This window comes from Hyperoodon ampullatus, assembly GCF_949752795.1.
Source record: "Hyperoodon ampullatus genome assembly, chromosome: 2".
NCBI lineage: Eukaryota > Metazoa > Chordata > Mammalia > Artiodactyla > Ziphiidae > Hyperoodon > Hyperoodon ampullatus.
The window spans coordinates 52,097,101-52,109,731 of record NC_136915.1 but is presented as its reverse complement, the minus strand read 5'-3'; the positions used below and the strand labels follow the sequence as shown (position 1 = coordinate 52,109,731).

At 39.4% G+C, this 12,631-nt stretch overlaps 1 protein-coding gene across 1 annotated transcript in view; it reads left to right on the top strand.

Annotated features, from left to right (window-relative positions):
- LOC307064399 (uncharacterized protein C1orf87) overlaps positions 1-12,631 on the top strand; it is a gene marked incomplete at both ends in the record, with an annotated part of 94,645 nt that overhangs the window by 80,937 nt on the left and 1,077 nt on the right. Inside the window, 3 exon segments of the mRNA XM_079720926.1 lie at positions 1,700-1,715; positions 1,718-1,779; positions 5,020-5,227. Of these exon segments, the coding sequence (XP_079577052.1) occupies positions 1,700-1,715; positions 1,718-1,779; positions 5,020-5,227 (286 nt within the window).

Below are 12,631 nucleotides of genomic sequence, written 5' to 3'. Positions count from 1 at the left end.
GAAAGCTATTATCATTCCCTTTTCACAACTGACAAAATTAGGATATGAAAGCTTGCAGCTGGTAAAGGGAAGCAGCCAGATTATAGCATTCAGATCTGACACCAAAGTTCATCTCTAGCATCTGGGTTATGTACAGAAGGATAACGAGAGAAATCCTTCCTCCCATAGGGCCTGAAAAGGAATGGGAGACACAGAACTATATATTCAGTGACTGTATTTTCCAAACCTCAGATTAGGGCACGTGATCATCCATTTAGTCAACCAACATGCAATGAGTATTTATTCTAATGCTGGGTGCTGGGACTTCAGAGAAGATTATGAAATCACATTGCCTTCTCCATCAAGAAACTGTGGGAGAAGATTCATAATGAGTTGTAGGTGCAATGTTAAAAGTCTAACAAGAGGCTTTTTAATCCAATTGTGAATTTATTTATATAAACATCCTTACATAGATAACACTATTAGTTAACATTTATTGAGTGCTTGCTATGCTCCAAGTATTTGCTTTACATTTTCTAGTTCATTTAATCCTCACAATAACCTATAGATGGCATTATCCCCATTTTACAGAAATGGAAACTGAGACACAAAGAGGACAAGTCCCTTGCCCTAGGTCATGCAGCTAATAGAGAAAGGAGCCAAGACTCAAACCCAAGGCATCTGACTTCAGAGCCTCTATTCTCCACCACTGTGTTATACTGTCACCCTCTACCTTTTGTTTAAAATTCATTGATTGAACCATTTTATTGAAAATAGCAACACCCAACTCAGAAACAATATGTATTTGTTAATGGCATATTTGAATTACACATTAAATATTGAAGCTGAAGCTCCCAGAAGTCTATGCTGTGTAGTTGTCATACTGATTTATACAGTAAATGAATATTGCCAAGTCTGATGGCAGGTGCTGAGTGATGAATGAATGATGCCCACAATAAGCCTTAGAGGATTTAAACTGAAGGTCTTTATGTCTCTTTCCTGCAGCCTAAGGAAACTTCTTCTATTCATGAAGGCAGCAGCCTGAGCAGCTAGCACCTGGACAGGAAAATCTCCTGGGTTAGGGATGCCATTCAAACCTCTTCCCATATAGGACTTCTGACCATTGAAAGGAACAAGGAAGGGAGAAGACAAAGGTTTTACACGATCCTTCAAGTGCAAACTTGGGTGGAAAGGTAGGCAGAATTGCCTGCTTCTCTAAGAGGCAGGACCACAGGAAGAGGTCCCTTGCCACTTCCCAAACTGTAAAAGCCCTCCTGATTCAGGACAGTTCTACAGGCTGATGTCTCTGCTTATCTGGAACTCTCTGCTTTATGCACATGCCCACCATCACCTTTGCCTGGAAACTCCTATTCATCCTTCAGGTCCCCACTTTAAGTGTCACTTCCTCCAAGAAGCCTTCTCTGATCCTTCACCACTCCTACCCCTAGCCCAAAAGGCATTTATTTTCACATATTCCTGTGTTGTCTTTATGGTAGTTTGTAATTAAATAATAATCTTGAGTGATTATTTAACATTTACCTCCCCTTTGTGAGCTTCATCAGGGCAGGAACTAGATCTTTCTTATCCACCAGTGTATCCCCATCACCATTTACAGTGCCAATCGTATAGCAGAGCCTCAACATTTTCTTTGCCTGGATGTATATGTGTATGTGTTAAAATGAAGAGACCAAACTAAAACCATTTTTTCTTTCTCATCCAGGAAAGAAATGAAAAGAAACCCCTGCTACTCCAGTGCATCCTGAAGTTAATGAGATATCTCAAGGAAAAACTGAACATATGGTATGCAGCTGGGTATACAGACTTCGGCGAAGGGCTTCACCAATCCTTCGCCTTCTATTCACTGATGCTGGGTGAGGTCCTCCTTTCTGAATTTTTGATTTCCACCCAGTGCCTTGATATCAGACTATCTTTGACTTCAAGATTCTACTCCAGCAGAGAAGGAATGCAGACAAACTCCTAAAGTGTGGTTGGTTTCTCTCCTAGCTGGTATGCATGCAGAAACCACTTATCACCACTCAGTGATGGGCTTGCCATTGGTCCCTGAAAGTTGAACTTGTAGCATGTGGACAGGTGTCCTTCCAGAGCCTGTGACCAGTCCACCAACTGCCAAAAGGATGGTTGTGAGACTTATTTTAACATCTTAAGTCCAGCTTCCAGAAATTTAGGGTGACCTTTTCCCCAGACATCACATTTTAAAATGTAATGGGCTCTTTGATTTAAAAAAAAGAAAATTGGCAAGCAGTTAAAATTCATTTTAATATTCCCAGCACTTAACCAGGAGAAGACGCAGACAGAATTGATAAACAGCCTGAGTTTCTCTGTTGTTGTTGTTTTTAAATGCCCGGATTAGAACATAATTCATCTTCAGATGATGGGAGGCCTCTTCATGCACTTCACACTTCGAAATATTTTAGAAAATAGTATCCATTTTGACAAGCCTCTTGCCATGCAAGAAACAACAGCAAATGATTTTCTCCTTGAGTGTTAAGTGTGCTGTGAATAAGGTTATAAAAATATATACTTTGCTCTTTTATTTTGCCTCTTGTTTGAGGATTTTACTGCCTCTCTGCAATAATTGATTCTTCTCATATTCCTGTATAAGAAGCATTCGTTGTCCCACTTTTTAGAAAGGGGATTTGAAGCAGAAGTTTGGTAAAGCAACTTTCCTATTGTTCCAGGAAAATCATTCATTTATTCATTCACTTATTCATTCCATAAACATATCTTGAGAACCAACTATGTGACAGTCACTAACCAGAACTTGAAGATACATAAATTATTATCTCACAGGCCCAGGCTCAAGATCTTTAGGGGATGGGAGAGATACTCTAACAGACAATTACACTATCCCATAATAAGTGCTATGATGGATAAAGGAGCTACAAAGAATTGCCCCTCACCTAGGCTGGGGCTATCAGGGAAGGCTTCCCCCAAGAAGTGAAATATGAGTTGGGCCTTGGAGGATGAGTAGGAGCCTAACGCATCAAGGCATAGGAAGCAAGAAGGACTTTTACAACAGAGGAAACAGCGTATATAAGGCATAAGGGCATCAAACAGCTGTATTTTTTTTTTCTGGTTTTATGTGGCTGGAGAAAAAGATGTATACATTGAAAGGAGAGAAGGAAGAACAAGAAATTGAATGGTCTTATGGGCCAAGCAAGGAATTTGGACTTCATCCTGACACAGTGGGACCAAAACAGTATAGGGTGTGTTAGTTAGTTAGTTAGTTATCTACTTATGTACTTACTTCCTAGGTTTAGCTTAATTCAGGCCCATACAAATTCCCCAATTCCCTGTCTTTAGTGGTCAAAGAGAGTGTTGAACTATCTGAAGAAATATATAATTATTTAAAGTCCGTTTCTCAGCTCTAAGGACCTCTTTGAATTTTCTAAAATCATCCACCAAACTGTATGAAAATGTGCATTTATCTGGGTAGATTATCTAAAGTTTTCATTGGATTTCTAAAGTGGTCCAAAGCTCTAAAAAGTATAAGAATCACTATTCTATTTACTTTATAAAAACTTTCAGCTTCTCCCAAAATAGACTTTATCAAAGTAGAATTCTTATATATTAATCTCTCAAAATGTACTGATCACTAGTCATCTGTATGGGTACAGTTTTGTATAGCATTATATTATTTTAAACAAGACAATTCTTCACGTTCCCCAGTAGCAGCTGAATCCATGTTTGTTAACTTGGCCTCTCATTGAAATTACTATTCTTTAGAGAAAGGGGATCTCCACAGCTTATATGTGAGAGGTTTGAGACAAGGTACAAAATTGGAGAAATTCAGGTATTTGAAATTTGGGAGAAGCACAGATGGTATACAAATTGGAAAGCCTAATTCTATGACAAATTAGTTAAGAATATTTGAAATACAATTAATATAACCAACTCTACCAACTTAATTTATTAGAAAGATAAGGAAGGAGCATACTATATATTTATATAGATATATATACATATATCTCCCCAAGGATAGAAACATAACAATAAAATCAAAGACTTGAACCTTGAACATCATCATGACTTCTTATATCTTCTCTCTTCTCTGCTGTTTCATATCCTCTCTGTCTCTCTCTTCTTACCTCTCATCCAGAATGATCTGTTTTCCTATCTCTGGCTTTAACTCTCACAAATGGTTCCAAAATCACTGGAAAATGTGTTTATTGAACATTTTGCATTAGATGCCCAGTCCTGCACTACGTGCTTAGACACATGATGGTTCTCTCTACAGCCATATGGATTGAAAGGAGGGGCAATTCCTGGAAAACTGGGGCTGGGCAGATCAAACAATAGATGCTCACTCTCTCTACATGACAGGTGACAGAATGTCTGACATGGCTCTACTGACCTCATTTGTCTATTTGTTCTAAAAAGATCTCTATTTTGTACTGGACATGGGGTTAGGATACAAAGATGAGCTAGATATAATCTCTATACCCTCGATCTAGTTTTGTGTCTATCATTCACTATATGATCTTAGTAAGTCACTTCCCCACTCTGGACTTCAGCTTCCTTTGTTAAATGAATAGGACAGACAGAACTAGTGGTGCCTTATGCTTCGTTATAGTGACTCCACAAGCCAAAGATAACACCACTATTGTTTCAATCACTTTTTGTCAAGAATCTCACACTCACGATCCAGAGGTTTTTCCACCAAGAAATTATAAGCATTGTCTATGGATCCCACTAGTATAAAACAGAGTAGAACATCATGAAAGTCTTAGTCAGTTACAAAAACCTCTGTTTGTGTAAATCAGAAATGCAAACTGAATAGAAGTCACAATTTTATCTTTCTCTTAAAGAAAAAAGAAAATATTCAACATAGTAGCCTATATCCAGCAAGACTTAGCAGATATGGTCCTATGGTACAGAGGACTTGAAACTCATCCTCCAGCTTTACAAAGCCAGACCTACAATAAATCTTGCTAGTTGTGTAGCCTCATGTTGGTCAAGATACTGGGGGAGCTCTGGGTTATGAATATGTTGCCAGTGAAATGTTTGTTGTTTTGGTAGAAAACTCCAGAAAAGGATTTGCAGCCAGAAAACCCACCTGCTGAGACTTCAGCCCCCAAAGATCTCCTGAGCGCTTTGAAGATCAGACAAGTCTCACAGCCTTTTGTCAATCCAGTGATGAGAAACACATCTGAAGAATGTGAGACATGGATCGACAGGCTCAGGCAGCTAGAAAATGCCCTCTACCTCTGTGATCTGAGTAATACAGGTGACGTGTGCAGCTTACAGCTCATATGTCTTTTTCTTTTTTTCATTTTGTACTGGGCTCCACAAATTTTTTTAATTAATTTTTATTGGAGTATAGTTGCTTTACAATGTTGTATTAGTTTCTGCTGTACAGCAAAGTGAATCAGCCATATATATATATATATATATATGTATATATATGTGTGTATATATATATGTATATATATGTGTGTGTGTGTGTGTATATATATATATATATATATATATATATATATATATATTCTTTTTTTTTTTTTTTTTTTTTTTTTGTGGTACGCAGGCTTCTCACTGCTGTGGCCTCTCCCGCTGCGGAGCACAGGCTCCGGATGCGCAGGCTCAGCGGCCATGGCTCACAGGCCCAGCCGCTGTGCGGCATGTGGGATCTTCCCAGACTGGGGCACGAGCCTGCGTCCCCTGCATCGGCAGGCGGACTCGCAACCACTGCGCCACCAGGGAAGCCCCATATTCTTTTTTAGATTCCCTTCCCATTTAGGTCACCACAGAGCACCAAGTAGAATCCCCTGTGCTATACAGTAGGTTCTCATTAGTTATCTATTTTATATATAGTACTGTATACATGTCAATCCCAATCTCCCAATTCATCCCACCTTCTTTTCCCCCCTTGGTAACCATAAGTTTGTTTTCTACATCTGTTACTCTATTTCTGCCTTGCAAGTAAGTTCATCTGTGTCATTTTTCTAGATTCCATATATAAGCAATATTATATATTTGTCTTTCTCTTTCTGACGTACTTCACTCTGTATGACAATCTCTAGGCCCATCCATGTCACTGCAAATGGCATTATTTCGTCCCTTTTTATGGTTGAATAATATTCCATTGTATATATGTACCACATCTTCTTTGTCCATTCAGGACGACCCTCAGAATGGGAGAAAATATTTGCAAACAAAGCAATCGACTAGGGATTAATCTCCAAAATATACAAACAGCTCATGCAGCTCAATATCAAAAAAACCAAACAACTCAATCGAAAAATGGGCAGAAGATCTAAATAGACATTTCTCCAAAGAAGACATACAGTTGGCCAAAAAACACATGAAAAGATGCTCGACATCACTAATTATTAGAGAAATGCAAATCAAAACTACAATGAGGTTCCACCTCACAGCAGTCAGAATGGCTATCATCAAAAAATCTACAAACAAAAAATGCTGGAGAGGGTATGGAGAAAAGGGAACCCTCTTACACTGTTGGTGGGAATGTAAATTGGTACAGCCGCTATGGAAAACAGTATGGAGGTTCCTTAAAAAACCAAAAATAGAGCTACTACTATATGATCCTGCAATCCCACTCCTGGACATATATCCAAACAAAACCATAGTTTGAAAGGATGCATACACCCCGATGTTCATTGCAGCACTATTTACAATAGCCAGGACATGGAAGCAGTCATACACCTTTCCATTTGTGTTGCAGTCTAAGAGTAGACACCTCCCTTTCTTTCACTTCTTAACAAATACAATTTGTACATAAACCATGTGCCTGGCACTATGCTGAGCGCAATCAGGAAACACAAAGATAAATCAGACATGAATCCCCAACCAGGTTGCTTACGGTTTCTCTGAGTCTAACCCACAATCCAACCTTGTAATTCTCCTGATTGAAATCATCAGCATGCCTGCTAACAGGCTGAACTCTAAACTGTTTAGCAAGGCAAAAGCTGGTTCCTATCCACCTGACCAGTACCTTCTCTTTCTATTGTAATTCTCTCAGCATATCCTACCCCATCATAATGAATAAATTGCCTTCCTCAAATGTGCCTTGCTTTCTCCTGTGGCTGTGCCTTTTCTTTTTTAAAAAAATAAATAAATTTGGGCTTCCCTGGTGGCGCAGTGGTTGAGAGTCCGCCTGCTGATGCAGGGGACGTGGGTTCGTGCCCCAGTCCGGGAAGATCCCACATGCTGCAGAGCGGCTGGGCCTGTGAGCCATGGCCGCTGAGCCTGCGCGTCCGGAGCCTGTGCTCTGCAACAGGAGAGGCCACAACAGTGAGAGGCCAGCGTACCGCAAAAAATAAATAAATAAATAAATTTATTTATTTATTTATTTTTTTGGTTGCATTGGGTCTTTGTTGCTGCCATGGGCTTTCTCTAGTTGTGGCGAGCGGGGGATACTCTTCATTGAGGTGTGCAGGCTTCTCATTACGGTGGCTTCTCTTGTTGTGGAGCACGGGCTCTAGATGCGTAGGCTTCAGTAGTTGTGGCACACAGGCTCAGTAGGTGTGGCTCACGGGCTCTAGAGCGCAGGCTCAGTAGCTGTGGCACACGGGCTTAGTTGCTCTATGGCATGTAGGATCTTCACAGACCAGGGCTTGAACCCGTGTCCCCTGCATTGGCAGGTGGATTCTTAACCACTGCGCCACCAGAGAAGCCAATGGCTGTGCCTTTTCTAACCCTACACCCTCTACCTGAGCTGTCTGCCTCTGCTCTATCCCTGCCAACTCCCCACACTGTCCACCTGGCTAAAAAATACCTAAACACATTTATGTCAGAACTCAAGCTCTACTCCTCTGAGACTCCCATGATTTCCCCAGACAGATTTAGGCCAACATTTATCTGGCCTCTTAGAGTTCTTTAACACCCATTATCATATTTGATATATTGTATTTTTCTATTTGGGACTTAGTACTATCTAAGTACTAAGATACTTTTTTATCCTGAGTACCTTGCACAATTCTGTTCAACCTTTTTTTTTAGGAAACAAATAAATGAATGTACATAAGTAACTAAACCCAAAATAGAAGGTGACAAATACCATTAGAGGGTGCTGTGTGGGCATTCAGACAAAGGAGAATTCATTCCTAGTGAGGTGATAAGGTTATATTAGTGTGAAATTGATCATTAAGGGAAAGTGCAGTTTGTATACAAAGGACTGAAATAGAGGGTCCTTCCTGGCAAACATGCAAGTTAGCCAAGCAAAGCATTATGTATGAAGCTCAATACAAGGAATTTGGTTTGAATAGAATACAAGGGCTATTAAGAAGAATATTAGGGGGCTTCCCTGGTGGCACAGTGGTTGAGAGTCCGCCTGCCGATGCAGGGGACACAGGTTCGTGCCCCGGTCCGGGAAGTTCCCACATGCCGCGGAGCGACTCGGCCCATGAGCCATGGCCGCTGAGCCTGCGCGTCGGGAGCCCGTGCTCCGCAGCGGGAGGGGCCACAGCGGTGAGGGTCCCGCGTACCGCAAAAAAAAAAAAAAAAAAAAAAAAAAAAAAGAAGAATATTAAATGAAAAAGGTGAAAATATAGAATGGGATCAGATCTAGATGAAGGACCAAGCAACTTGGATTTAATTCAAAGATAGTGAGCACATTGTGTTTCTAAGCAGGAGAGTGGTATGATGAAGTTGTATTTCAGAAAGGTCCTTGATGGCTATGTGCAGAATGAAGGAGAAATTTAAAGCATAAAAAGGATAAAGGATGTTATTGCAATGCTTAAGTGAGATAATGAAATTCAGAACTAGGTCAGAGACCTGTGAAATGGAAAAGAGGCAGCACATACAAAAACACATGCACTGAAATTGTTGTCCTTAACTACATACTGTTATTCATGAAGACTTAGCATTATATGTGGAGTCTAAAAATATGGAACACATAGAAATGGTGGTTGCCAGGAAATATGTGGAAATGTTGGTCAAAGGGTAGAAACTTTCAGTTATAAGATAAATTCCAAGGATTTAACGTACAGAGTGGTGACTCTCATTAACAATATTGTGTTGTGTACTTGAAAGTTATTATGAGTAGAGCTTTAATTTATGCACCATAACAACAACAACAAAATGGTAATTATGAGAGGTAAAGGATTTGTTAACTAACCTTATTACAGTAAACATTTCATAATATATATGTGTATAAAATCATCACATTGTATATCTTAAACTTACACAATGTGATATATCAATTACATCTCAATAAAAAAAGTTAGTGTACACATTAGTACTTTCTAGAAGTAATCATATAACAGCACTAATGCCTTTTCATTCTCTGTATGTTTTTGTTTCATTTTGCTTTGAATTTCCAATGCAAGTTAATTCTAGACCACATGAAGTATGAATACCATATAATACCCAAGGACTTCTAATAACTATACCAAAGAGAGGGGGGAATGAAAATTTTAGATAAAAAATGCATCTAGATGAATTAGAAACTCATTTATTAAACATTTGTTATGAGCCCAGCCCTGTGCTAGAGGCTGGACCAGGAGGGAAACCAGAAAGGATGAGACATGGTCTCTGGCCTCAGGGAACTTTTAGGTAAGACACAGAGGCTGCCAATAGTTCAAAGCCAGTAAAAGAAAAAATTTAAAGACAGAATAAAGTATTATAATTAAAGACACAAACTAGACTTAAAGAGTCCAAAGACAGAAGAGATGAAAAAAGCTCAGTGAGTACTCAGAGAGGGCTTCTTGGAAGAGAGAACTTGAGCTGAACCCAGAGGAGAGGTAGACTTTGAATAGCTGGATAGGGCATTCTGAGTGTGAAACCATCTTCTGCAAAGGTTAGAAGGTGAGAATGAGTATGATGGGGAAGAGAGTGAGAAAGACAGGACTGATAGTCATGTTGGATTGTATAGTGAAGTTGAGACCCTATTGTGAATCCTGAAGGCTGGAATGAGGCTTAATTCTCTACCCAGCGTCCACCAAAGGTTCAACCAGAGAACACAGGGAAAGCTGAAATGGATCATTTAAGGATGATACTGGGAAAAAAGGAGATCAAAAGTTTACTGAAATAACCTTTATTTCATGAGTCTGTGTATACATATCAAGACTGTGAAAGTGTTGATAGGGTTACAAACAAAACCAAAAATCAGGTAGAGAGAAAAGACGTTTCCAAAGAAACAAATGCTGAGTTTTGATGATGGATGATGGATCATAAACTTAGTTGCTAAGAGACTCCCAAAGACTGGGACCTTTCTCATACTTCTGAACTGCTCTGGGGAAAAATGGAGTTTTGTTGACTTTGGGGCAGATTCTGGCAGATTTGAAATGACTTTCTCATGGCCTTTTCACTATTTATGCCTGTTTTCTCTGTTTCTATGAAATTCATTAGTTCCTCAATAGCCAAGGAATGTGTCAGCCAAATCTGGAAACATCTATAACTATCTTTAATGAGGAAAGAGGATTAACTGAGGTCATCTTGTTGGTTTATTAGCCACAGTATTTAGCAGACCACCATGGCCCTCCTCTAGACGCTGAGCAGATCATCCCTACTCTGCCCAATGATGAATCAGTGCTCTTTATTATGTGCGGGGAAATATGTAGGCCAGGGCGTTCCTCATCCAGGGTGAAGGCAGAACATCCATCATCAAATTAGCATTTCTGGGAACCTACTCTGAGCTTATTCTTTAATGGGGGTTGTCAAGAAAATATCCTTGAGGAGAAAGAATAAGGAATGACTATGAATAACTGGTCATGCTTGCTAAAGAAAGATGGGGGGTTGGGATAAATATTTGAGTGACTGGTAGATTAGGAATTTTCCCAGTGAACTGAAGGCTAGACAGAAAATATTTTAGAGTTCAAGGAGGCATAGTGCAATGAGAGCCCTCAAGGACATGGGTCTGGACTTAACATACGCTGCATCACTAACTCCTCACATCAACCACATGCTGAAGGGATTAATGTCCTTATTTACAGAGGAGAAAGCCAAACTCAAAGTGATAAAATATCAGCAGGTGGGAAGTTGAGGCATAATTCTAACCCAGTTCTATTGGACTTCCCGCTATACCAATCCCCCTGACATACCAGAAAGATCATGAGATTTTGTTTGTTACTTTGTTGGTTTGTTTCTTTGTGTGTTTTTAACCAGATTCAAGTCCAGACTTCACCAATTGCTGAGTCACTTATATTCGCCAAGCCTGTTTCCTCGTCTATAAAATAGGACTGATAATAATAAAACATACCTCCCAGATTTGAGAAAGGATCCAATGAGATTTAAAAATTCTTTGTAAACTGAACATGAAGTGGATAATAAAGAGGTTCTTATTTCATTCTGGTTCTGGTGGGACAAGGACAAGCTTCCCAACACTAAGATGGATTGTAAGGTTATTTTATGCAGCTGTCTTGGGCATCCCCTAATGACAGCAAATTAGACAGAGATAAATTTCAGTCAATGGACTTTTGTCTGAGGCGTGAATTCTCTACCAATGGTAAAACTTAGAAGATAGAAGAAAAGTCCCACACACACACCAGTGGTAATTCTTATATGCATTTTTTAACATTAATTCTAATTTTTAATTAAAATATAAACTAAATTATATATATAAATAATTTCTTCTAATTAAAATATTTTCTTATGTATTTTAAGTAATATTGATGATATAACTATTATAACTATACATAAAAATACCTACATTAGTGAGTGCTTAATAGTTCTGGGCACTGTGCTAAGCACTTACTATTTTATTAATTTTCAAACAATTTAATTATCCCTATTTTAGAGTCAAGGAAACTGAGGCTCGAAAATTAAAGTAACTTACTCCAAAGTCCATGACTTATATTTCCAGAGGTAGAATATGAGGAAATGTCTTGAGGGATCCAACCTAGACCAGGTCAAGAGCCTGCACCCAATCCAGAAAATTGCAAAGATGCAATTGGCCAACTCAAAGAAAGATATTTCTGCAGAGGAAAGGGCCAACATTCTAATAGGAGAAAGAGACAGTAAATAAACCTGAAGAGAATAGACAATTAAAAAACAGTGGATTGGATAGGACGGGATGGGGTGAGATGGGATAAGATGGTATGGAATGAGATGAGATGGGCTGGGCTGGGCTGGGCTGGGATGGGCTGGGATGGGATGGGATGGGAAGGGACAGGACAGGACTGAACTGAATAGAACTGAATGGAATAAATCACATTAGGACCCCAGCTGTCTGTAGTCCACTGTTAAAAACACTCATTAGAGAGCAGTTCAGAGAGGAGCATCATGCTCAACTGTCCTTGCACGTTTAAATCCAAACAGAGCTCAAACAGAGATGACAGGTATCCACTATAGCCCAAATCTAATAGACTGGTCGTGGCTTTCTGCAAAATGACCAGGGGACCACTCCTTCTGGATTCTTTGAGAAAGAATTTCACAATCATTATTATAGTCTGCACAAGTACAGGAGACTAGAAGAGCCACATGCAAGGGATGTATCTCACCCCTATAAAAGATATTTAAAAGCTTGACACCTGTAGCATAGATCTTCACAATTCATGGAAAATATTTAGAAAACAATCTGAGCCCTGCTTGAAACAATCTCTTTCCCCTCCTTCTATAATACAGTATGGTGGTTAAATGCATGGACTAGAACAACCTTGGGCAAGTGACTGCTCATCCCTATGCCTCAGTTTTTCTCTCTGTAAAATGGGCTGTTGTGTTAAGTGAGTTAATA